The sequence below is a fragment of the Muscardinus avellanarius genome (genome assembly GCF_963383645.1).
Source record: "Muscardinus avellanarius genome assembly, chromosome: 3".
Taxonomy (NCBI): Eukaryota; Metazoa; Chordata; class Mammalia; order Rodentia; family Gliridae; genus Muscardinus; species Muscardinus avellanarius.
In genome coordinates, this window is record NC_137788.1 from 31,370,063 (window position 1) to 31,395,556 (window position 25,494).

The 25,494-nt window shown below is 44.9% G+C and overlaps 1 protein-coding gene across 1 annotated transcript in view; it reads right to left on the reverse strand.

Moving 5' to 3' along the window:
- Window positions 1-524: 524 nt before the first annotated feature.
- MTF1 (metal regulatory transcription factor 1) overlaps window positions 525-25,494 on the reverse strand; it is a gene marked incomplete at both ends in the record, with an annotated part of 50,094 nt that continues 25,124 nt past the window's right edge. Inside the window, 8 exons of the mRNA XM_080691013.1 lie at window positions 525-625; window positions 1,778-1,841; window positions 5,697-6,292; window positions 7,153-7,255; window positions 14,895-14,972; window positions 22,167-22,303; window positions 22,742-22,815; window positions 24,932-25,063. Of these exons, the coding sequence (XP_080547139.1) occupies window positions 525-625; window positions 1,778-1,841; window positions 5,697-6,292; window positions 7,153-7,255; window positions 14,895-14,972; window positions 22,167-22,303; window positions 22,742-22,815; window positions 24,932-25,063 (1,285 nt within the window). The remainder of the gene's footprint in view (window positions 626-1,777; window positions 1,842-5,696; window positions 6,293-7,152; window positions 7,256-14,894; window positions 14,973-22,166; window positions 22,304-22,741; window positions 22,816-24,931; window positions 25,064-25,494) is intronic.

Sequence of the window (25,494 nt, forward strand, 5' to 3'; positions counted from 1 at the left end):
TTTTTGTTGTTTGTTTTTTGTTTGTTTTTTTTTTTTCCAAAGATCAGTTCCTTAAAATGGATGCTCCTGGGATGTGAATAAAGAAAATACGTCTGAAAGGTGAGGCTTTCAAACAGCAGATTTCTTCATCCTTCCAATTTCTGACCCCATGATGGTAGGCACCGCACCTCATGGCTCCCGCCGCCCTCTTCCTGGAGGGGCGCGCGGCCTTCACCTGGAGCAGCGGCTGGCCACACCCATCTCCTCCTCCCCTGCAGTAGTGCTTCGGTGGGTAGCAGACTAGACAGGGTGCCCAGGCTCCGGAGGGCAGGGACTCTGACACATCCGTGGCACTTAACATCTCTGTCTCAGGGCCTGAAGGAGCCTTGGCCTGTCTGCTTTGCCCACAGGAAGAGGGTCCAGTGCAGGCTGACATCAGGGCGGGGTGAGGAAAAGTCTGGGGTGTAACCGCGGGCTGGGCCCATCGGAGGCTGGGGACTCGGCTCTGGAGGGGTGGGAACAGCCCTTTCTCCGTCGGATGTCTGCTACTTTGCAGAGTCCCGGCAGGCGCACTGACACTGACATGCCTCCTCTTGTTTGATGATGATCACAGGAACACTGAGGCCAATCTGCTGGACAGAGCTCCCTGCGAGAGAGGCGAGAGAGACTGCTCTTCAAGTAGCGGAGGGTAGAGGCGAGGGGCAGGGCATACAGACGAGGCGAGGACCGAGGTGGTAGAAAGGATGGGTGCTGTGCTCTGGGCTTTGTTCTGCTTTATACTAAACCAGGGGAAAAGCCTATGATGCTCCCTGTCCCTCAAGACAAAGCCCTCCTTCCTTAGAGACACACACAGCACCCATCCTTCTCTGCCGCACCTCCATGCCAGCCACAGTGGCCGCCTCCCTTCTCCTGACACCTTCTCCATGCCTCTGGGCACTTCCTTTTGCCCAACACCCCCTCCCCCGAAACTACTGTTCCCTTGAGAACTTAGGCTCATCTTTCAAGATTCAGCTATAGCCTGGCACATACGTGCCGCGCTACTGCACCTCTCCACGAGACAACAACCTGCTTAGACAGAGCTCCTAGGACTCACACTCCTCGGCTCAGAGTGGCCCAGTGTGGCAGGTCTAGTGCAGCTCCTCTTACAACGCTGGCCTCCTGTGGGCACATTCGTGTCCATCTCACAGCGCGTGTGTGTGCATGCATGCGTGCGTGCGTGCGTGCGTGTGTGTGTTCAGCTAGGCTCTGTGTGTCTCAATGGAGACAGACCAGTGAGCAGGGTGGGCATGAGGCAGCCTATCAGCCACTGCTCTGGCCTTCCCACACATGCTTATGACCTTGGGTAAGTCATTTAATCTTTTTTGGGTTCCAGTTTCTTAATCTGCACAAGACATGATTTGAAATAAAAGGATCTTTCAGCTCTACACGAATCTTTGACCCAGATGCTATTTCTTCCTTACTGTAATTAGAAAAGAGTTCAGTGAATTAACAACTGCCCTCTTTAGGAATAACTGTGATTCAAGAAAAAAATTTTTTTCTGGCTATATTTACAAGCTGTATCTGAAAGAGGAAGAAATTCTACCAGATAAAGAATGTTAAACATGGAATTTACACCTGATATATAGAACTTTCAGAGTTGTGAGAACATGCAATACTCTAGTAAAAATGACAATGTGAAGTTAATCGAGGCTGTTTAAAAATTTTTAAAGTTTTAAAAATGAGGGTACGGCAATAGTTTATTCTGCATCAGGGGGCTCAGAGAATTGGCTTTCTTTTAAAGCTAAACAGAATTACATACCTGTACTACTGGCTACTGGTACTGCAGTGGTAAAAAACACCTTCTCAACTTTAGATGCTTGCTGCTGGGGAAAAAGAGAAATCACACTTACAGCCGTCTGAATGTGGCAGGCATCCAAGGTCCTGAAGCCTCCCAGTTGTAGTGATCACCCGAGAGGACAGAAGGCCTCAGTGCCCAGGGACTTCTGCTCTGAGTGGTGCTCTGTTTACGCTCTGACACGAGGTCACACGCCCCATTGGACCTTCCGCCGACACTGTCGCTAGCTGGCAGGCTCCCAGCTGCCTAACGCAGTCGGTTTTGTGTGCTCAAAGACGCCTCCGGGCTCGCTTTTCTTAAGCTCATCAATGTCTCCCCAGAGGGAGCCCAGGGGCTCCTAGGACTCACACTCCTCGGCTCAGTGTGGCCCAGTGTGGCAGGTCTAGTGCAGCTCCTCTTACAACGCTGGCCTCCTGTGGGCACATTCGTGTCCATCTCACAGCGTGCGTGTGTGTGACAACCAAGGTCCTGAAGCCTCCCAGGCTAACTTCCCCTCTAGGCTAGCCAGCCCCACACCATTCTTCTGTGGAAGCAGGACAGCTCATTTCTCCCTCTTGGAGGGATTAAGAAGGCGGAGGGCCCTCTCATCCACACAGCCTGTAAGGGGCCTGGGCGGTGCTGTCCGCTGCCAGAGCAGTCCCAGGGTGGGCCCTGGGCTCGGCCACACTTTATTCAGACCTCAACTCTATCGCTTATTAGCTGTTGGTGTCAGGCAAGTGACTGAACGTCTGAGTCTCAGTTTCCTATAAAAGTATGGATAACCACAGACTTTCTCAGAGAACTCTGTGAGGATTCAAAAAGATGATGCAGCCAGTATTTAAGGGGCTGAGACAGGAGGATCCTAGGTTCAAGGCCAGCCTCAGCAATGCAGTGAGACTCTCAGCAACCTAGTGAGACCCTGTTTCAAAAAGGAACAGGGGGTAGCTTGGAGGTAAAACGCCCCAGAATGAAAACCCCTGCACACGTGCACGCGCGCACACACGCGTGCGCACACACACGCAGAGGGATGATGCAATTAGAGGGCTTGGATCATGGTGAGCACTCAGTAAACACCAGTGATCTGTACTGTACTGAAGGGGCAGTAAACTGCCCAGAACATCAGCTTTATCACTGTAGTATGCTTCCTATTAAACTGGCTAACAGGTTTCTGCTTTCTTCAAGTCATCTTAAAGGGGCTTTATTATTTATCCCTTAACAAAAAAGTGCCTCAAGATGAGTTGGGGAGGACATGAAAGCTTCGAAGTTACAGGAGGTGCAATTATAAAGTAATGAGACAAGACCCATATTTAAACACACACAATTAATTATGTGGAAAAAGAATGAGACTTGTTTCATGCAGAACTCCGGGGCAGGCCCAGAAAAAATAAAAACTTCATGGAGGTAGGTTGGGTGAAAACACTGGAAAGGCCTTTCCAGTGACCCTGGCCATCTCGAAAGGAGCGAGGCTCCTCTAGAAATAGGTGGCACACCATTTCAGAATCTGAGGGCTCCTAACTATTTACACCTGACTTACCTTTTCAGTTTCTTTACATTTAACCACAAATTCTCTACCTACTCCGAGTGTGTGTGTGTGTGTGTGTGTGTGTGTGTTTACTGGGGACTGAAGCCAGTACACCTCTAGCTACACCTGAGCTACACCTCTGGCCCTATTTTTATTTTTTGAAACAAGGTCTCACTAGGTTGCTGAGAGTCTCACTACTTGCCGAGGCTGTCCTCGGACCTGCGATCCTCGGGACTCGGCCTTCCAAGCTGGGGTTACAGGCGTGCACCATCGTGTGTGGCTCTCCATCACCTTTTCCTCTAATTTCTACCCTTATCTCAGGGCTCACCTGATCTGCGTGGCAACCCAACAAGCCCCTTAGTGACTTAATCCCTCATCTGGCAGCACAATGTAAAGTGAGTTGTATAGCCTTGGCACGGTCACTAACCTCTCTGGACCTCAGCTCTCTTCACTGGTAAAATCACAACTATCTCCTAGGATTGTTGTAATGTGTTAAAAAGTTCTTAGTTAAAACAATGTGTGGCACAGAGATACGGATATATAGAAGGAAAAAGAGCAATGACTGCCAGGCAAAGGAGGAGACTGGAGGGGCAGGTAACGCGGAGCGCAGCGCAGCACAAAGCCACTCTATGTACTGTGATAGTAGATGAAAGACGTGGCAGCTGGCGGTGGTGACGCACACCTATAACCTCAGTACTTGGGAGACAACGACAGGAGGACTGAGGATCAAAAGCCAGCCTCAGCAACCCAGTGAGACCCTTTCTCAAAATTAAAAAATAAAAGTAGCTCACGGGGCGTGGTGGTGCACACTTGTAATCCCCGCGCTTGGGAGGCTGAGACAGGAGGATCACACAGGTTCGAAGCCAGCCTCAGCTACTTAGTGAGGCTCTCAGCAACTTAGTGAGACCCTGTTTTCAAATAAATTATAAAATAGGGTTGGGGGTGTAGCCCAGAGGCAGAAAAGCCACTGGGTTCCACCCCCTCAGTACCACAAAAATAAATAAATAAATAAATAAATAAATAAATAAATAAATAAATAAATAAATAAATAAAAGTAGCTCAGAGGTAGAATGCTCCTGGGTTCAATCCCCAGTACCATAAGAAAAAAAGGAAAGAAACTAAAAAGGGCTTAGCACCATAAGCCCTTACACATAGTAAGGGCTTGACAAATAAGGGCTGTATTTTATTTATTTTATTGTAGTTCTGGGGGTTGAACCTGGGGACATTCTACCTCCGAGTTACATACCCAGCCCTATTTTTTATTTTTATTTTGAAGCAGAGTCTCACTAGGTTGATGAGAGTCTCATTACTTATTGAGGTTGTCCTCAAACCTGTGAGCTTCCTGTCTCAGCCTCCCAAGTACTGGGATCATAGGCATGTGCCACCATGCCCAGCTAAATGCTGATATTTTTAAAAAATCACTGTTACTGTCACTTGGCACTTTATCTACTGGTAACATTAAATTTTTTTGAGGCATCTTAGCATCTTTAACCTGAATGTAAGTCTTTATGAAAAGGAAATTGTGTCTTTCACTTTTCTAAATACTTTTCAAAGCACCTGTCATGGAATCTGGTATACACTAGGCCCTGGAAGGATACTGAAATAAATGGCCAAGTCGTTTCCAGAACCAGGACAAGCAAATGCTTCCTTAGAAAATGGTTCCAAGGAGCTGGGGCTATGGCTCGGTGGTAGAGCGCTTGCCTGGCATGCATGAGGCCTTGGGTTCGATCCTTACCACTATGAAGATGAACACAAACCCTCCCCCCACGAGGGACTGCGGACGTGGCTCCGTGGCAGAGCACTTGCCTAGCATGCACAGGCCCTGGGTTTCATTCCCCGACATTGAAGAACAGAACAGAGTAGAGAAGAAAAGAGAAAGGAAAGGAGAGGAGAGGAGAGGAGAAGAAAAGAGAGGAGAAGGAAACAAAAAATGACTCCAGAGTGGGTTCTGGGCGCACAGATTACTTCTCTGCCTTGCTCAGTTCTGCCTGGTTCTGGCTGGCTGGGTCACCCCAGCCCCCCACACCACCCTGGCTCTGTCTCGGGGATGACCTGCTTTCCTGAACTATTCCTGGGCCTCCAGAGTTTGCTGTTTTCCTGTACCATATGATGTCATTAGACTACAGCTGGCATATTCTTTCAAGGGTATACTGCTAGGAAAACCTAAAGGCTGTTTCTGACTCCTTATCAAAGGTACCGGCCATAGCATTCCTAGGGTTTATACCATTCAATTATGGAGGTAATGACTCCAAAGGAAAATTATGTTTCGGGGTGCATATGCTAGCCATTATCCTGTTTGAAATAAAAGCCTATGAACATGTGACTTATACATATATATACACACACTTTGCCCCACTGGGTATGTTTATACATAATACTTACAATTTGTTCTTGGTTTTGTGGTGAGCTGGTGGCACCATTTAGTATCCATTGTAAGTTCTGTTCTCCCATGACTAGGCTGGACTGCAGGATAGCCGTGTTGGGAGTTGGGGTGATGGTTATGGTGGGATTATTAGTTAGGACAGAGTTGGCACCCAGGGGCAGAGTCTGGACCATGGCTGGCAGGGGCTCAGTAGTACTTTGTGGTGGGGCTGGTGCTGTTACAGCTGATGCCACTGCTGCTGTGGATGCAGAAGCCCCAGCAACAACGGAAAGTCCCGGTACGATGGGCTGCGGTGCCTGGGGGTGCGGAAGAAACTCTTGATGGTTAGCAGCAAACTGCGTGCTGTGAGGAACAGGCACTTCTGGAGGTTGTAAGAGAGCAGGGGGGCTGCCAAACGCAGCTTGCTGGGAACCAGGTCCTAAGGAGGGGGCAGGCGGAGGAGCGGACGGAGCTGAGGCTGGTAGCAAAGGCTGGGGTGGCTCGGTGATGCCAGGCTGCAGTACAAGCGGAAGAGATAAAGATGCTGAATTTCCTGCAGGTGGCGGAACATCACTGACTGCCTCTGCATCACCATTAAAACTTTCAATCAAGGCAGCTGGCAAGAAAAAGAAATAGAAACATATATGCATATCCCAAGCCTCACAAACACAGTCATTATGATCTCAACCAAAGGTCACACAGGTCCAGGACGGGCGATTCCTTCAGTGCTAGCAGGCTAGCTTTCCCTTTTCATTTAGTGGCATCTCTGGGTCAAAGTACCAGGTTTCACTATCAACTGCACTTCCTACAGGTGATGACCTACAAAGGTCTATCAACTAAAGGGTGTATACTAAAGCTTTTCTGGAAAAGAGACTACATATCCTTTTTTTTTTTTTAAATGACTAGTAAATATACTGTGACTATTCTGCATCTTTATGAACAGATTTCCATTCAAATAGTCATCAAAGCCCGGTTTGTGGGTCCTACCCACTCATGAACAAGGTATCACTTCAGAAGGAGGGAAAAGCTCACAGCTCTTCCCACTGGGGGGGGGGGGTACTGAGGACAGAACCCAGAAGTGTCTGCCTCTGAGTTCTACCCCCAGCCCTTTTTGTTTTGAAACAGTATCTCACTAAATTGTTGTGGGTCTTGCCACACTGCTGAGGCTCCTACTGAAACTGTGATCCTTTTGCCCCAGCCTCTCTAGTACTAAGATTAAAGGCAGGTATCACCACTCATGGCTCAGCTCCTCCCATTTTTTAAAGTCGGTGCGATATTCAAGAAAAATAATCCTCTTCTTGAGGGGCCAAGAAGTCACAGAAAAGACTCCACTGAACTGAAAGGCCCTTCACAGAAGGCCTGCTTCTCTTAAGCTAACTGAAGTATTTCACTGTGCCTATAATTCAGCATGTCAACAGGCTGTAAACTCCCTTTCCCGGTGCTGAGACGTGAGAAGGAAGAGTCTACAGAACAAACCTGTCTGCTGAGGGTCTTCCTGAATTGCTGTATCGTCTGAATTCTGGAACATTGATTCAAAAATGATTGCTGGTGAAATTGTGCTGAGGTCCTGGCCCTGTGTCTGATAGAGAAAGACAAAGATGTGAGACTTGCTGCCCGAGACAATTCCTCACCACTAGACAACATGTTTCAAGGAGCAGAACTAGAACGATCTTTCGATATGTCTCTTGTTTCTACCTTTTCCTATTTCAAAGAGACATGCACTTCCCTAAGGCCTGGACACTGAAGAGCCGGGACCTCAGCAGCTGGCAAGCTATCCCTCGTAGGTTGATCGCCTGCTTTTGTAAACAGTTTTACTGGACCACAGGCATACTCATTCATTTACAGATTATTTATGTTGTTTCATTATACATCGGCAGAGTTGAGTAGTCGTAACAAAGACTATGGGGTCCAAGCCGGGCGTGGTGGCGCACGCTTGTGATCCCCGCACTTGGGAGGCAGAGACAGGAGGATCGCGCAGGTTCGAAGCCAGGCGCATGCGCTGGCATAGGAGACCCTGTTTCCAAATAGAAAAATGTAAAAATAGGTCTGGGAGTGTAGCCCAGAGATAGAAGGGCTTCCAGGAACCCCAGTACCACCAAAAAAAAAAAATAATAATAATAATAATAAAGACTATGGGGTCCACAAAGCTAAAAATACATCCCCAGCCTTATTTATTTTCTTACTTAACTGCTTATTATTTATTTATCCATAAAGTCTCGCAAAGTTGCCAGTGTAATGGGAGCTAAAGGCAGAAGCTTACACGGGACTTCCAGTCCAAGGAAACTGAGACTCAGGGGCCAAGAGTGTGTTCCAAATTTTTCATTGTGACAAAGATTACATATATACATACATATGTACATATATACTTTGTTGTATGTACTTCATTATATATGTGAGTGCACACACACACACACACACACACATATAACTAAGACACAAGTCTATGAAACAGAGATTACCCTTATTAAGTGAAATGTCCTCTGATTATTTTCTATTCTGTTGATGTATTTGAAATTTTTGTAAACCACTGTCTTAAAACCCAATAATGATGTGCAGTCCAGGTTCAAAAATAGTGGGCTAACAACTACCATTAAGCTGTAAGCTTTATAACTTCCTCATGGTTATTATTTTGTTCTACCTATTTATAAATCATTATCAGAGCTAGGTGTGGTGGTGCATACCTGTAATCCTAGTACTCAGGAGAATGATACAGTTTCAAGGCCAGTCTCAGTAACTTAGGCCCTCAGCAACTTAGTAAGACCCTACTTCAAAATAAAAATGCCCCTGAATTCAATCCCCAGTATCAAAAAAATATATATATATGTCAGTAATAAAACCATTAAAAGGGAATAGGCTCTATTTATCAATGATATCATAACTTTGAAAGAGAGAAGAAATAGGCTTATATACCTCAAAAAGATACCTATTACAATGTTCACTGCTGCACTCTTTTTTTGGGGGGTGGGTGGGTCTGGGGATGGAACCCAGGGGCATCCAACTTCCGAGCTACACCCCCTGCCCTTTTTATTCTTTATTTTGAAACAGGGTCTCACTAAGTTATGGAGGCCCTCACTAAGTAGCTGAGGCTGTCTGTGAACCAAGATCCTCTGGTCCCAGCCTCCCAAATACTGGGATTACAAGCGTGCGCTAACACGCCCGGCTACTGCTGCACTCTTCACAATGGCTCCAAACTATAGAAACCACCCAAATGCCCAAGAGGAAAAAGAGCAGTTGGTATCTTCATTCAGGGTAACACTATTCAACGACCAGAAAATAATCTATATAAATATGCAACAATATGAATGCTTTTTTTTTTTTTTTTTTGCAGTACTAGAGATTAAACCCAGATGCTCTTTACCACTGAAAGTTACACTCCCAGCCCTTTTTATTTTTATTTTTTTGGTACTGGGAATTGAACCTTCAAGCTTTTCCTCCAGGCCAATTTTATTTCTTACTTTTGAAACAGGGTCTCACTAGCTTGCTGAGAGCCTCACTAAGTTATCAAGCCTGGCTTTGAACTTATGATTCATCCTGTCTCACCCTCTCAAGTACTAAGATTAAAAATTTGCACCACCAGCTGGGCATGGTGGTGCAAGCCTGTAATCCCAGCATTTGGGAGGCGGAGGCCAGAGGATCTCGGTTCGCAGACAGCCTCAGCTACTTAGCGAGGCCCTTTGCAACTCAGTGAGATCCTGTTTGGGGGGAAAAAAAAAACAAGACTAAAACAACACCAACAACAAAAAAATGTGCACCACCATACCCAACTGGCTTTTTATTTTTGAGACAGGTCTCACTAAATTGCCAAGGCTTGCCGGGCGTGGTGGCGCACGCTTACAATCCCCGCGCTTGGGAGGCCGAGACAGGAGGATCGCACGAGTTCAAAGCCAGCCTGGGCTATTTAGTGAGGCTTTCAGCAACTTAGTGAGACCCTGTTTCCAAATAAAATATAAAAAAAAGGTCTGAGAGTATAGCCTGGAGGTAGAAAGCCTCTGGGTTAAAAAAAAAAAAAAAGCCAAGGCTGGCCCTGAACTTGTGATCCTATTGCCTCAGCCTCCTGAAGAGCTGGGATAGCAGGTGTACACCACTGAGCCCAACTAAATAAGTTCTTAAATATAATGTTGCATGCATGAGAAGTACCAGATGAAAATAAGTATGATTCCAACTATCAAAAAAGAGGAAGAAATAATCTTAGTTGGTAGAAGCCAGGACAGGGATTCTCCTTAGGGAGAGATATAGGCTGCTGCGAGAACCAGAGGATCCCAGGAATGCTGGGACTGCTCTACTCCTTGACATAGGTGTGATAAATTGTGAGGATTCATCAAGCTGTACATTTCTGATGTATGTTTGGATGACCCTTTATCTATGCATACTGCACTTCAATTAAGTTTTTTTTTTTTTTTTAAGCAAAGTGCTAAAGTCACTGCCAGGCTTTAATGCAAAACCCCTGGGGCAGAGTCAGTAGAAATGGCTTCTGAGTGTACAGGAGACAGAACAGATAGAACCTTCGGGTGCTGGACAAAGAGCATAGAGCGGGAAGAAGCCTGGGAGCTGCGGGGACCAGAGGGCTCCCAGAGCTCAGCAATCAGGACACCCAGTGGGCCATCCCAGAGGCTCCAACCCCCTTAACAAAAGCTCGGGTGAACCAAATTCATATCTAAGATACACATACACATGGCAGCTCAGAAACCATAAAATGAAGCTGGGCGTAGTGGCGCACACTTGTAATCCCAGCATTTAGGAGGCTGAGACAGGAGGATCATGGTTCACGGACAGCCTCAGCTACTTAGTGAGGCCCTCGCAACTTAGTGAGACCATTTCAAAATAAAGAAGATAAAACAGGGCAGGGGGTGTAGCCCCTGGGTTCCATTCCCAGACTTGCAAAAAAAAAAAAAAAAGAATAAAAAATAGGGGCTAGGAGTGTAGCTCAGAGGTAGAATGCCCCTGGGTTACATCCCCAGTACCACCCACCCACCCCCACACACATACACAAAGAACCAAAATGATCATCTCACACAAATCAATTATTTTACTTAACACGACCTAATTTTTTTTTTTTTTTTTTTTGTGGTACTGAGGGTGGAACTCAGGGGCTTTTCTACCTCTGGGCTATACTCCCAGACCTATTTCATACTTTATTTGGAAACAGGGTCTCACTAAGTTGCTGGGAGCTTTACTAAGTAGCTGAGGCTGGCTTCGAACCTGTGTGATCCTCCTGTCTCAGCCTCCTAAGCGCTGGGATTACAAGCGTGTGCCACCATGCCCGGCTTAACAAGTCCCAATTTTTAAAAAAAAACAAAGCAAAATGAATCCCACTGCTCAAGGAATTGTGGCCTTAGTTTGAAAGACTAAAAACAAACTCACCAGGGGCATAAGGTAGTACTCAAGGAATAGGCCTTTCTCTCTTTCCTTTTTATTTTTTTATTTTTGGTGGTACTGGGGTTCCTGGAAGCCCTTCTACCTCCGGGCTACACTCCCAGACCTATTTTTATATTTTTATTTGGAAACGGTCTCTTAAGCCAGCGTGGCTGGCTTTGAACCAGTGCGATCCTCCTGTCTCCGCCTCCCAAGGGCGGGTATTACAAGCGTGCGCCACCACGCCCGGCTTCCTTTTTATCTTGTGGTCCTGGGGATTGAACCCAGCTGCGTTCTACTTCTGAACTACATCCCCGGGCCTTTTTATTTTGGAACAAGGTCTGACTACTACATGCTGGTCTTATACTGCAATCCTCGCATCTTAGCCTCACAAGGACAGGAATTACAGGCATGTACCACTGAGCCTGGTCAAGGCTATTCTCTTGGTAATGTAAATTGTGGCATAAGAGGTTCCCCTTCCTTTTTTCACATTAAAAAAATTTTTAAAAACATTTTTAGTATAAGGATTGAACCCAGGTACTCTACCCATCAGCTATATAACCAGCCCTTTTTATTGTTTGAGACAGGCCTTACTAAACTGCCCAGGCTGGCTCACAAAGTTTTGATCCTCCTGTCTCATCCTCCTGGGTAGCTGAGAATATTGCACTAAATTTGCTATTAGTTTCTAGCCACTGTTTTCATATACTTCCTCTTATATCTCGTCCAGTGTTTATAGTTGTTTTCTACGGGAAGTTTAGTTTTACAAAAGCAAGTCAGCCATTACTAGAAGGAGAGCCTAGGCCTTGGGGTGCTTATATAAAAATGCAGTTTCAAGTGACACTTCCAAACATATCGACTCAGCAAGGTTGCTGCGTGTGGCGGTGTGCACCTATAGCCCAACACCTAGGAGGCTGACAGGGGACAGCAAGTCTGCAGCCTCAGCAATTTAGTGAGACCCTTTTTCCAAAAAAAAAAAAAAAAAAAAAAAAAATCCCAAAAAAAGAAAAGCTGGGCATGGTGGCGCACGCTTGTAATCCCAGCATTTGGTAGGCTGAGACTGGAGGATCGCGGTTCGCAGACAGCCTCAGCTACTTAGTGAGGCCCTTTACAACTCAGTGAGACCCTGTTTCAAAATAAAGAATAAAAAAATTGGCCGGGCGTGGTGGCTCACGCTTGTAATCCCAGCATTCGGGAGGCTGAAACCGGAGGATCGCGGTTCGCAGACAGCCTCAGCTACTTAGTGAGGCCCTGGGCAACTTAGTGAGACCCTGTTTCAAAATAAAGAATAAAAAAAAAAAAATAGGGAAGGGGGTATGGCTCGGAGGTCAAATGCCCCTACGTTCCATCCCCAGACCCAAAAATAAATAAATAAATAAATAAATAATAAAAATTAAAAAATTGGCCAGGGGGTGTAGCTCGGAGGTCAAATGCCTCTGGGTTCCATCCCCAGACTGCAAAAAAAAAAAAAAGAAAAAGAAAAAAAAAAAGGCTGAAGATGTAGTTCAGAGGTAGAATGCCCCTGTTTTTAATCCCCAGCACCACATACACACACCTAAAAAGCAGCACACACTTGTAATCCCAGCATTTGAGAGGCTGAGATGGGAGGACCGCGGTTCATAGACAGGCTCAGCTACTTAGTGAGGCCCTTTGCAACTCAGTGAGACCCTGTTTCAAAATAAAGAATAAAAAATAGGGCTGGGGTGTAGCTCGGAGGTAGAATGCCCCTGGGTTCCATCCCCAGTACCACAAAAACTACACTCTTACTATGGTGTCCAAGTTGGCCTCAAACTCCTGGGCTCCAATGATTCTCCTGTTTCAGCCTCCCAAGTAGCTAGGGCTAAAGACACACACACCACCATGTCCACCTAAGAACCTACAGTTTTAGAAGTGCTGTAGTTGACTCCACAGCCCACAGTTTAAGAAATACTTTTATTATACTACAGCATAATCATTCAGTTTCTATTTAAATGCTTTTGAGTGGATTTATGCATTTTATATATATAGTGATGGAAAAGCTTGGATTAAGCCATGTATGTATGTATAGTATTGGGTACTGAACCCTTGAACCCAGGGCCATTCTATATTCTGACCCTGAGCTATACCTCCAGGCATTTTTATTTTTTATTTTTATTTATTTATTTATTTATTTTGGCAGTACTGGGGTAGAACCCAGGGGCATTCCACCTCCGAGCTATGTCCCAGCCCTATTTTTTATTCTTTATTATGAAACAGGGTCTTACTGAGTTGCAAAGGGCCTCACTTAAATGGTAGCTGAGGCTGTCTGCAAACCTGGATCCTCCTGTCTCAGCCTCCCAAGTACTGGGATTATAAGCATGCACCACCACATCCGGCCATTTTTATTTTTTATTATGAAAAAGGGTCTTTAGGTGGGGCGTGGTGGCACATGCTTCTAATCCCCACACTTGAGAGGCTGAGACAGGTTCAAAGCTAGCCTCAGTTACTTAGTGAGGCTCTCGGCAACTTAGTGAGACCCTTTTTCCAAATAAAACATAAAATAGGTCTAGGAGTTTGGCCCATAGGTAGAAAGCCTCTGGGTTTCATCCCAAGTTCCACAAAAAAGAAAGAAAAGAGAAAAAAAAGAGAAAAAAAGAAAAAGGGTCTCAACTAAGTTGAGAGTCTTGCTAAATTGTTCACACTGGCCTCAAACCTGTGATCCTCCTGTCTCAGCTTCCCAAGTACTGGTATTACAAGCATGTATCACATACCTGGCTTAAGCCAGATTTATTACCGGGAAAAATAAAACTTAAGCCAGGCGTGGTGGAGCACACTTGTAAGCCCAGCATTTGGGAGGCTGAGACTGGAGGATTGTGGTTCAAAGACAGACTCAGCTACTTAGTGAGGCCCTTTGCAACCGAGTGAGACCCTATTTCAAAATAAAGAATAAAATACAGGACTTGGGGTGTACCTTGGTGGTACAATGCCCCCAAGTTCCATCCCCAGTACCGCAAAAAATAAATAAATAAGTAGATTATTAAAATATCAAACTCAAAATTAGTGTTGGCAACACAGAAAAAATGCTCAGATTCTATGTAAAAAAAAACCTGCATAAATTCAGACTCAATGCAGTACTTGTAAGTATTGTCATGGAGCCAGAAGAATATCAAGAAAATTTCCTATTGGTGTGAATCAAAGCAATCAGATCAAGAGAGAATGGGTTTGTCCTGCAGTGGAGGCCTGTGGAGAAGGTTCTAAGAGCTGGATGTGGTGGCGCAGGCGCCAGGGCTTGGGAGGCCGAGACATGAGGTCTGTGGCCAGCTTGCACATCAGCAAGGCCCTCTGAAACTTGGTGAGGCCCTGTTTCAAAATAAAGAATAAAATAGCGCTGTAGAAAAGAAATGCCCCTCGGTTCCATCCCCAACACATGACACACACACACACACACACACACACACACACACACACTCCAAAAAGCACATACTATTGTCTGGTCAGACAGGCAAGGTTTAAGAAAATGCAGAAACTAAAGTTCTGGTTATATATTAGAGTAGCAGACTAAGCTCCTCAAGGAGAAATAGTATCTTTTTTGTGACCCCTCTAGGCTCAGTACTATCACAGTGCCTGATAAAGCAGTACTCAGTACATACCTGCTAAATGAACAAAAAGAGAAGCTAGCTTTCTAGGATCAAGAGGCTAAGGAGTGAGTGAGCTGGGTCAAAAGTCGGCAGCAAAGAACCTCTCCAAATAGAGCTCTTATCAGGAGAAGAAAAAGACATCCTCAATGGTCAGTGATTAAACACTACCCCAGAAGACTTCAGACTGGCCTTCCTCCAGCTTCCCAACAAAGGAGAGTGCTCAATTCTTACATCTACTTTTTTTTTTAGCATCCATAACTCAGGTATACTTACTGTATTGGAATTTTCTTGTAATTCAGAATCTGTGGACAGAAGGCACAAGTCACTCAGATAAAGTGAGTGATTTGTATCCTGTGAAAGAGAAAAAATTCAAATTAAGTAACAAAAATCAGAATTAACAACACTAAAAAAAAAAATCCAATAAAAAAAACGGGCAAGCGAACTAAATAGACACTTCACAAAAGAAGAAATTCAATGGCCAATAAATGCATGAAAAAATGCTCAGCATCATTGGCAATCAGAGAGATGCAAATCAAAACCACCCTGAGATTTCACCTAACCCCAACTAGAATGGCAACCATTCAAAACACAAACAACAACAGATGCTGGCGAGGATGTGGAGAAGTGGGAACTCTAAAACATTGTTGGTGGGATTGCAAATTAGTGCAACCACTTTGGAAAACAGTATGGAGGATCCTCAGAAGAATGGGAACAAATCTACCATTTGATCCAGCAATACCACTTCTGGGTATCTACCCAAAAGAAAGGAAACCAAACTACCAAACTAATGCATGTGTATCTATGTTCATAGCTGCACAATTCACCATAGCCAAACTATGGAACCAGCCAAGATGTACATCAACGGATGAATGGATTACAGAACTGTGGGATATGTACACAATGGAATTTTACTCAGCCATTAAAAAAAAAAAAAAAACAATTGCAGCATATACAGGGAAATGGATGGATCTTGAGGACGTTATGCTAAGCGAGATTAGTCAGTCACAAAAAGTAAGGAATTGAATGCTTTCCCTAATATGTGAAAGCTAGGGTGAAAGGGGTCATAGGAGGAACTCCAGGTGAAAAGGAAATCCTATAGAGGAGCAAATAAGGCGACCTAACAGGGGGATGGGAGGGGGGAGAGGGAAACTCTTTAAAGTGCAAAATGTACTAATTCATATCATAGCCAACCCCTAAGCAGAGCATGAGAGGGAGGGGTGGGGAGGGAGTGGGTGGGGCTGGCTGGGTGCTGTGTGCATTTATGTCTACACTAAGCCGAGCATGGGAGGGCGGGTGGGTAGGGGTGGGTGGGGCCAGCTGGGTGACGTGTGCATTTACGTCTACACACGTTTTCTGCTTCACCATGATGTATAAACACAATGCACCAATAAAAAAAATTGGAATTCACAGTAGTACATTATGTAATAAAATACTTGTTACAAAGTCCTTTCTGTTCCAAATGTCTGTATGTGTTATGTGAAGAAATATAGACCATCCAGAGACAGGACTGAGTAGATTATTTTGTTTTTAAAAATCTCCAGGCAGGCGTGTTGACTCATGATTTTAATCCCAGCATTTTAGAGGCTGAGACAGGAGGACTGTGGTTCACGGACAGCCTCAGAATCTTAGTGAGGCCCTTTGCAACTCAGTGAGACCTTGTTTCAAAATAAAGAATAAAAAAATAGGGCTGGGGGTGTAGCTAGAAGGTAGAATGCCCCTGGCTTCCATTCCCAGTACCGGAAAAAAAAAAAAAAAAATCTCCATATTCAGCCAGTCATGGTACCTGCCCGTAATCCCAGTACTTGGGATGCTGAGACAGGAAGATCGCAGGTTCAAGGACAGCCTCAGCAAGTAGTGAGACTCATCAACCTAGTGAGACTGTTTCCAAACCAAAACCAAAACGGGGCTGGGATGTTGTCTGGAGGAAGAATGCCTCTGGGTTACATCCCCAGTACCACACACAAAAATAAAATCTCTATATTCTTAGAAGAACCTCTTACATGACTTAAAGATGGTTAATAAAGAGTTTTAAATTTATCTTATGACTCAGGTTCAGAGTAACAAAAACTTTAATAATATAAAATTAATAATATTTGCCTGATTGGTCTCATCACTTACAAAGTGATTTTGCATGACTCCTTTGCTATCCATATAAGCCTTAGAAATATTATTCCATACCCCCTTTGACATAGGAGGAGACTGATGCCGTGACATCGGGTGTGATGTCCTGCACACAGAGCTAGCTCACAGGGCGGTGAAGCCCGTGCCTGGGCTGAAGAGCCAGCGCTCCCTCCACTCTGCCACTTCTCCAGCTCGGGCACCCAGGGCTCCTTTCTCCGAGCGGTACTGAGGACTAACTCTTCAAATTCTGCTGCTCGGGCAGACCCTGAACTCTGGCTTCCTAGAATGTCATCACATTTCAGAAACTATAGTTTGGAACCCTACATATTACTTTAAGTAAGTCAGATACGCCCAGTTAGTTGTGCACACGTTTGACAAATGAGCAAGCCCCCATCCACGGTCTGCTTTCCATAGCTTTCAGGGATAACTGTGGTCTAAGAATATTGAATGTCGGAAGTAAACCATTTCTAAGTTTTAAACTGCACAGCAGCCTGAGCAGTGCGATGAAACCTCGTGCCCTCCAGTTCCACTCCCTGGTCCAGGCCGCAAGTAATCCTTACTGTACTTAATAACGGCCCCAAAGCACAAGTGATGCTGACCATTTTATTACAGCATGTTGTTATAATTGTTCACTTTTATTATCGTTGTCACTCTTTGACTGTGACCAATTTGCAAATTAAACTTTTGCACAGGTATGTAAGTATGGGAAATAAGTTAGTATATACAGGGTTCAGTGCTATCTGCAGTTTGGGGCATCTGCTGGGAAGCTTGGAACATGTTTCTGTGGGTGAGAGGGGTACTACTGTATTAACTCCTACTGTATTCACTGAGTATCTACTATGTATTAGGCACTGTTCTAGTCCAGAGACATGATAATAAACAAAATTGAGTATAAGCTTGGCCCTACAGAGCTTATATTCTAATGAAGAAAAATAAATAAATAAGCATACAGCAAGATGGTAAGTGCCATGGAGAATAAGAGGAAGAAGGAAAGCTGGGGTAGGAGTTGTTCTTTTATTAGTTAGGAAAGCCTCTCAGATAAGTGGCATTTGAGGGGAGACTGAAGAAAAGAGGCCATAGGACAAGCGTGCATCTGAGGGAAATGTTCCGAGCAGAGGGTACAGCAAGCTCAGCCTGGAGGCAGGAGTGGGCTTTTTGGTTTTTGTTTTAGGTACTGAGGGTGGAAGCCAGGGGCATTCTACCTCTGAGTGACACCTCCAGCCCTATTTTTCTATATTTTATATTATTTATTTATTTATTTTTGGTACTGGGGTTCCTGGAAGCCCTTCTACCTCTGGGCTACACTCCCAGACCTATTTTATACTTTTTATGTGGAAACAGGGCCTCTTAAGCCAGCGCGGCTGGCTTTGAACCTGCGCGATCCTCCTGTCTCCGCCTCCCAAGCGCGGGGATTACAACCGTGCGCCACCACGCCCGGCCCAAGGAGTGGGCTTTTTTGCTGGCGAATGTGGGGTATGAGGGAAAACAATGGAGTCAGGAGTGACTAAGATTTTTGGCTTCTGCCGCTAGCAACTTAGTGGCCACTCACTAAGATGGGAAGGGCGCAGGAGGAACAGGTTTGGACGTGTTAAGTTTTAGAAGAGTAGACATTATCTGGGTGGAGGTGTCGAGTAGGTGGTGCGATGTGCAAGTCTGGAGTTGAGGGAGAAACCCAGCCTGCAGACAGCACGCGGGACCCCAAGCTGATAGAGATGGACGTGGTGCTGACGCGAGGCGCCTCCCTCCACGGGGCAGGGAGGGGCTTCAGGGAGACAGCCCAGCGCGGGGAGACTGCTGCGCTGAGGTTCCTGGCGGTTCAATTATCCATGGATTGTTACAAAAATGGGAAAGCTGATTATGACTTAATAATGCAGCTTCGCAGAAACTCAGTATTTTTATGTTTCTCACAAGTGAAGAAACTGAGGCACAAAGAAGTCATTTGCCCAAGGTTGTGTGATTAGCCATAGATCCCAGATGTGTGTGTGTATGTGTGTGTGTGTGTGTTTGTACTAGAAATTGAATGCAGGAGCATTCTATCTCTGAGCTACACTCTCAGCCCTATTTTATTTTATTTTTTAATTTTGAAATAGGGTCTCACTAAGTTGCAAAGGGCCTAAGTTGCTGAGGCTGGCCCACACCTGCGATCCTCTTGCCTCAGCCTCCCAGGTACTGGGATTACAAGCATGTGCTACTACGCCCAGCCTAGAAGTAGGATTTGAATTCAGCGAGTTGAGCTCTAGAGGCTACCTTCACAACTAATGCTTCCCTGTCTCTTAAGAAACAGGAGTTAAGAACCAGGCTCTGGAAGCACATTGTCTAACTAATTTAAATTAGACTAATTATAAGCTCTGGATACTTAGGCAAATTATTTAATTTATCCTTGGCTCCAGTGTGTGTGTGTGTGTATGTGTGTGTGTGTGTGTTTGTGTGTGTGTGTGTGTTTGTGTGTGTGTGTGTGAGAGAGAGAGAGAGAGAGAGAGAGAGAGAGACAGAGAGACAGACAGACAGACAGACAGACACTGGGGATTGAACCCAGGGACATTCTGCCTCTGATTTACATCCCCAGCCCTATTTATTTATTTATTTATTTATTTATTTATTTATTTATTTATTTTTGCATTACTAGGGATTTAACCCAGGGGTGTTCTACTTCCAAGCTACACCCCCAGCCCTATTTCTTATTATTTTATTTTAAAACAGGGTCTCACTAAGTTGCAGAGGGCCTAAGTAGCTGAGGCTGTCCGTGAACCTGCAATCCTCCTGTCTCAGCCTCCCAAGTACTAGGATTACAAGCGTGTGCCACCACACTCAGCTCAGCTCTTTTTCTTCTTTATTTTGAAACAGGGTCTTGCTAAGTTACTGTGCACTGCTGCCTTCGAAGCTGCCATTCTCCTGTCTCAGTCATTGGCTTGAGTTTTTTCATCAGTAATATAGAGATTAAAAACTCCCAATTGTACAGAGTTCTTGTGAGCGAGAACTCAGCACATTGCTTGGCACATATTTAACATTCTACAAATATTAGGTATTAATATTATAAAAGCTGAGGTGGAGGGGGAGTCCTTTTAAAGGGACCCTTGGGCTGGGGATGTACTAAGTGGTACAGTGCTTGCCTAGCTATGTGCAAAGCTCTGGTTTTGATCCCCAGTACCGAAAAGAAGAGAGGGAGAGTCTTTGTTTAAAAACTGGAAACCACAGAATTAGAGTATGTGCTGTCTCTCCCAAAATAAAAACCATGCCACATGTTTTCAAAACCTCATTACTAAGCCGGGCGTGGTGGTACACGCGTGTGATCCCAGCATCCCGGAGGCTGAGACAGGAGGATCGTGGTTCCCGGCCAGCCTCAGGTACTTAGTGAGGCCCTTTGCAACTCAGTGAGACTCTGTTTCAAAATAAAAAATATAAAATAGGGCTGGGGCATAGCTTGGAGATAGAATGCTCCTGGGCTCCATCCCCAGTACCACTAAAAACAAACAAACAAAAAAACCCAAAAAACCTCATCACTGCTAGGTACAGTGGTACACACTTGTAATCTCAGCTACTCAGGAGGCCGAGGCAGGAAGATCACAAGTTTGAGGCCAGCATTGGCAATTTGGGAAAACTTTGTCTCAAAATATAAAATAAAAAGGGCTGAGCTGGGTGTAGTGGCAAATACCCATAATTACTGTACTTGGGAGGCTGAGACAGAAGAACTGCAGGTTGGAGGCCAGCCATAGCAACTTAGCGAGACTCTACATCAAAATTAAAAAAAAAAAAAAAAGGGTTGGAAATGTTGCTCCATGGTAGAACACCCCTGGGTCTGATCCCCAGTACCACAAAACAACAACAACAACAACAACAACAACAACAACAAAATAAATAAAAGCAAAAAACTCTCATTCTCCCAAAGGGGATCTGTGACCATGCAAGTCTGGAATTCAGGGGACGCCAGACTGGAGAGGCCGACGTGGGACACTGTCAGGTAAAGCCTGGGGCCAGAGCAGATCTGCCTCCATGAGGAAGGAACAGGCTCTGGAGAAGATGAGGGTGTGGTAAGTGGAGCGTGTGCTAAGAAGACCATTTAGCTGGTTACTGGAATAATTCACACACAAAAAAGTGGACTGAATAAAGTAACACAAGAAATGATCAGATTTTAGACCTGTTCTCAAGGTACAGCTGACAGACTGCTCTATCAGCTTGCTTGCTTGCTTCCTTCCTTCCTTGTGCTGAGGATTGAACTCAGGGCATTCTACCTCTGAGCTACACCCCCAGCCCTATTTTATTTTTTATTTGAAAACAGGGTCTTATAGGTTGATGAGAGTCTCACTACTTGCTGAGGTTGTCTTTGAACCTGCGATCCTCCTGTCTCAGCTTTCCAAGTATTGACATTACAAGTGTGCTCCACCATGCCCAGTTCGTTCGTTCTTTCTTTCTTTCTTCCTTTCTTTCTTTCTTTTTTTTTTTTTTTTTTTTTGTGGTACTGAGCCATGAACCCAGAATCATTTTCCTCTGAGCTACATCCCCCAGCCCATTTTATTTTTTTGTTTTGAAACAGGGTCTCAGTAAGTTGCTGAGGCTGTCCTCAAACCTGCAATCCTCCTTTCTTAGTCTCCCAAGTACTGGGAATACAGACATGGGCCACCATGCCCGGCTACAATAGTATATTAATCCACAATCTTTCTGGAAAGGAGCTGTAAGAGAGCAGGAAATATAGAGGGGTGCCCGGCATGGTGGCCGATGTCTGTAATTACGCTTGTAATCCCAGCACTTGGGAGGCTGAGGCAGGAGGATCTCAGGTTCAAAGCCAGCCTCAGCTACTTAGTGAGGCACGAAGCAACTTAGTGAGACCCTGTTTCCAAATAAAGTATAAAAACAGGTCTGGGAGTGTAGCCCAGGGATAGAATGCTCCTGGGTTCCACCCCTAGTACCACCAAAAAATAAATAAATAAATAAAAAGGAATATGGGGGGGCTTAGTAAAGAAAACAAAACTGCCTAAAACTCTATAGAGGTCTGAATCTTAAGCCAGAGGCTCTCAAACCTTTTGTTTACAGAGAGTTCAAAGGGCAAGGACCCTCCAGACTCTGCTTGGCTCAGGGACAGGTCAGTGGATGTGTGAAGCAACATTGATTTGTGTCCCAAACTCAAGCACAGACTGTCACTGTCTAGGCACGGGTGGGCAAATGCCGCTCCTTAGAGCACCTGGCTGACCTCTGCAAGCCACTCTGGGAGCGCCTCTCCCTACACCTGATGGACACGAGGCACAGCTAAAGCACAGGGAGCCCGGTGAATTTTCTGATCCACCATCCTATTACAAAGTCGCACATCTTGACCCTGATTTCCTCTCGCCCTCAGATATACAGAGAGGACATCTTAACCTTTTCTATGAGACATAAACAACTGCTCTTCCGTGGTGTCAGATGGAAACGAGAGACAAGAACACTGCGCACCTCCGATCCGCTGTGTTGTGCGAGCGCACTATACGCGTGGCCTTTGTTATCGTGACCTTTCATGTGACTTTTGAGACTGTACTGAGTGCTGAACGTTTTCTCACAGCCATTACTGGGGCAGAAGAAGGGTCTTTCACCTGCAAGAGGAACAATGTAGTGTTAATTTTACCATAACGTCATTTCATGAATTAATAAATCTACCTTTTTCTTATGAAGGGAGATAAATATTCTTATGATCAAGAGCTCGGGTAGCAATTGTTAAAAGTCGAATGAACGAAGTTACCTCAGTCCTCACGCCTAATACAGAGCAAAGTCCTGGGAATGACCCATTCCTGGGAAGTTTAAGAGAAGATTTGCTCTCTTGAGTATCTCTCTACTGGGTTTTGTTTCTTAAGGCTGGATTCCTGGGTCCAATCTTTAGGTCCTTTTGCCTCTGATAAACTCGGCCATCACAGGTGAAGGCTAAGCTGATCCCGCTCACTCTCCCCAGCTAGTTCTACAGGTCTCAGTGGGAACATGGACTGGAATGGGCTGAATGAGAGTTAAAATGCGAAAGAGAATTAGCCTGAACTCACCGGTATGTGTGCGGACATGTGTTTTAAGGTGGTGGCTCGCTGCAAATGCTTTTCCACAGCCATCATGATCACATCTAAATAAGTTGTTTAAACAAAGAGAAGCAAGAGTTAGCAAAGAGACTCATCTGACACATCTCTTGTAAATGCAATCTAAAACAAACTGTTCAAAACACTAAGATCCATTTTTGAGATAGGAATTTGGAGAGGGCCTTGAAAAAGTGTAGCACACCCAGAATCCCAGTTAGTTTGGGAGGCTGAGACAAGAATCATGGGTTTGAGGCCAGCAGGCAGTAACTTTTGTGAGACCCTGTTTCAAAATAAAAAGTAAGGAGGCTGAGATAGGAGGATCACAGGTTTGTGGCCAGCCTCAGCTACTCAGTGAGGCCCTCCACAACTTAGTAAGACCTTGTTTCAAAATAAAGAATAAAAAATAGGGCTGGGGGTGTAGCTCAGAGGTAGAACGCCCCTGGGCTCAATCCCCGGTACCACAAAAAAATAAAAAGTAAAAAGGGCTGGGGATGTAGCTCAGTGGTAGATCACCTAAGAGTTCAATTTCTAGTACCACCAAAAAGAAAGAGGGAAAAAAAGAAAAAGAAAAAAAAAGGGGTGGGGATAAAGGGCCTGAGATCACAGGCAGCTGAGAGCCCAGGGTAAATATGTCCTATCCTATAGATAAGGCAAATGTTGGAGCCCTGACAGGAGAAGTTTTTGTTTAGTTCCTAACAGAGCTCTACTGACAGTGAGAGTCCACGAGGAATATCTACGGCTGGTGAAATGCTTTGAATATCAATGGTAAAGAGGCTCTCACTATATAGGGGGCTTGAAATACAACCCGGGACACAATCTGTCAGAAACAATGACTGTAATCTGTAATCTTCAGTGTCCAGACCCATTTCTTTCTCTTTTACTATCTTGATTTTTTTTCTTGGTGATGATACTGAGAACTGAATCCAGGGTGTTAAACACGCTAGGCAAGTTATTTATCACTTGACAAAGCTAGAAATAATCTTTCCCTCAGAACTAAGGCATTTAGCTACATGCATGTATGTATGTGTGTGTGTCTGTCTATCTGTCTGTCTGTCTATGTTACTGGGGAGAGAACCCATGGGCCTTCTACCTCTGGGCTACACCCCCAGACCTATTTTACTTTTCATTTGGAAAAAGGGTCTTACTAAGTTGCTGAGGCAGGCTTCAAACTTGTGATCCTCCTGTCTCAGCCTCCCAAGTACTAGAATTACAAGCGTGTGGCACCACGCCCCGCCTACATGCATCTCTCATTTCCAATCTTATTTTATCTCTCTGTGTATACAACTGCTATCTGTTCTCCTAGATTGTAAACTCTTTGAGGGCAGGGTCCATGTAGCCCTTTACATTTACTCTAGTTCTTACATACAGCAAACATCCGATAATTACATTTATGAACAAATCCATTTTCTTATAAATCAAATTATTATATTTCTTTAACTAGAAAGTGTCTCTAAGGTATTCAATTTTAATTACATATAATCACCATCATGAGCTGGGCGTGGTGGCACACACTTGTAATCCCAACCTTTGGGAGGCTGAGACAGGAGGATCACAAAGGTTCGAAGCCAGCCTCAGCTACTTAGTGAGACCCTGTTTCCAAATAAAGTATAAAAATAGGTCTGGGAGTATGGGCTGGAGGTAGAAAGCCCCTGGTTCCACCCTCAGTACAAAAAAAAAAAAAAATCACTATCATGCCTAAAATCACACTTTATATTCACCAAAACATAGCAGTTTTAAACATCACAAAAATAAATGCACGTGCCTAGACAGAAATCAGAGTCCCCTCAGCAGCCTATGGGGGGAAATAACCCTTTTGCCTCAGCTTCTCAAGTACTAGAATTACAAGCATGACCACCATCCCCAGCTCTTTTTTTTTCCCCTTTTTAAAATTTTTTTGTGGTACTGACAATTAAACCCAGGGACATTCTACTTCTGAGCTATATCCTCATCTCTATTTTCTTTTTTATTTAGAAGCATCCTCACTAAGTTGCTGAGGCTGGTTGTAAGCCAGTGATCCTCACGTCTCAGCCTCTCAAGTGCTAGAATTATAGGTGTGGGCCGCCCTGCCCAGCTGGGAGTTTTCTTTGTACTTTGCAAAGTTCCTAGAGAATGTCAAGATGCCCGGCTGAAACTTGGTCAGCGAAAAACAGAAAAAAGACCTACCGAAATGGCTTTTCTCCTGTGTGGGTCCGAATGTGCTTCCTCAGATCACTGAGCGTGGTAAAGTATTTGCTGCAGCCTTCGGATTCACAGTTAAACGTTTTCCCTGTGTGCAGCCTCTGATGTGCTTTCAACCTGCAAAATACCCCAGGAACAAGCTCCTTGGCATAATGCACTAGAGTCTCCCTGTGCCGACTGAACATGCTTCGTTAGGTGCATCAAATTCTGTGCCTGTGGAACATGAGCACCTGAAGGGAAATAAACAGCATCGTGGAAGGAGCGTGACTCGAGGCACTGCCTGGGATTCGAGTCCTGCCCCACGTCCTCCTGAACAGGGGACTCTGGCCAGGTACGGACCCTCTCTGTGCTTCTGCTTATCAGCTCTCAGGAGGACTTAGAATTGTGCCTTGTAAACAGTGTGTGTTTTTTAAAGCATTGGCTATTGTTGTTTCTATTAATTTACACCTAAGAGTGGAGTAATGTCTCTTGATAAATATGTGAAAAAGAGAAATAAGTCATTAAGTAGACAACTCCCCATTTTTTTTAGGGTAGAAAAAAAGTTATCT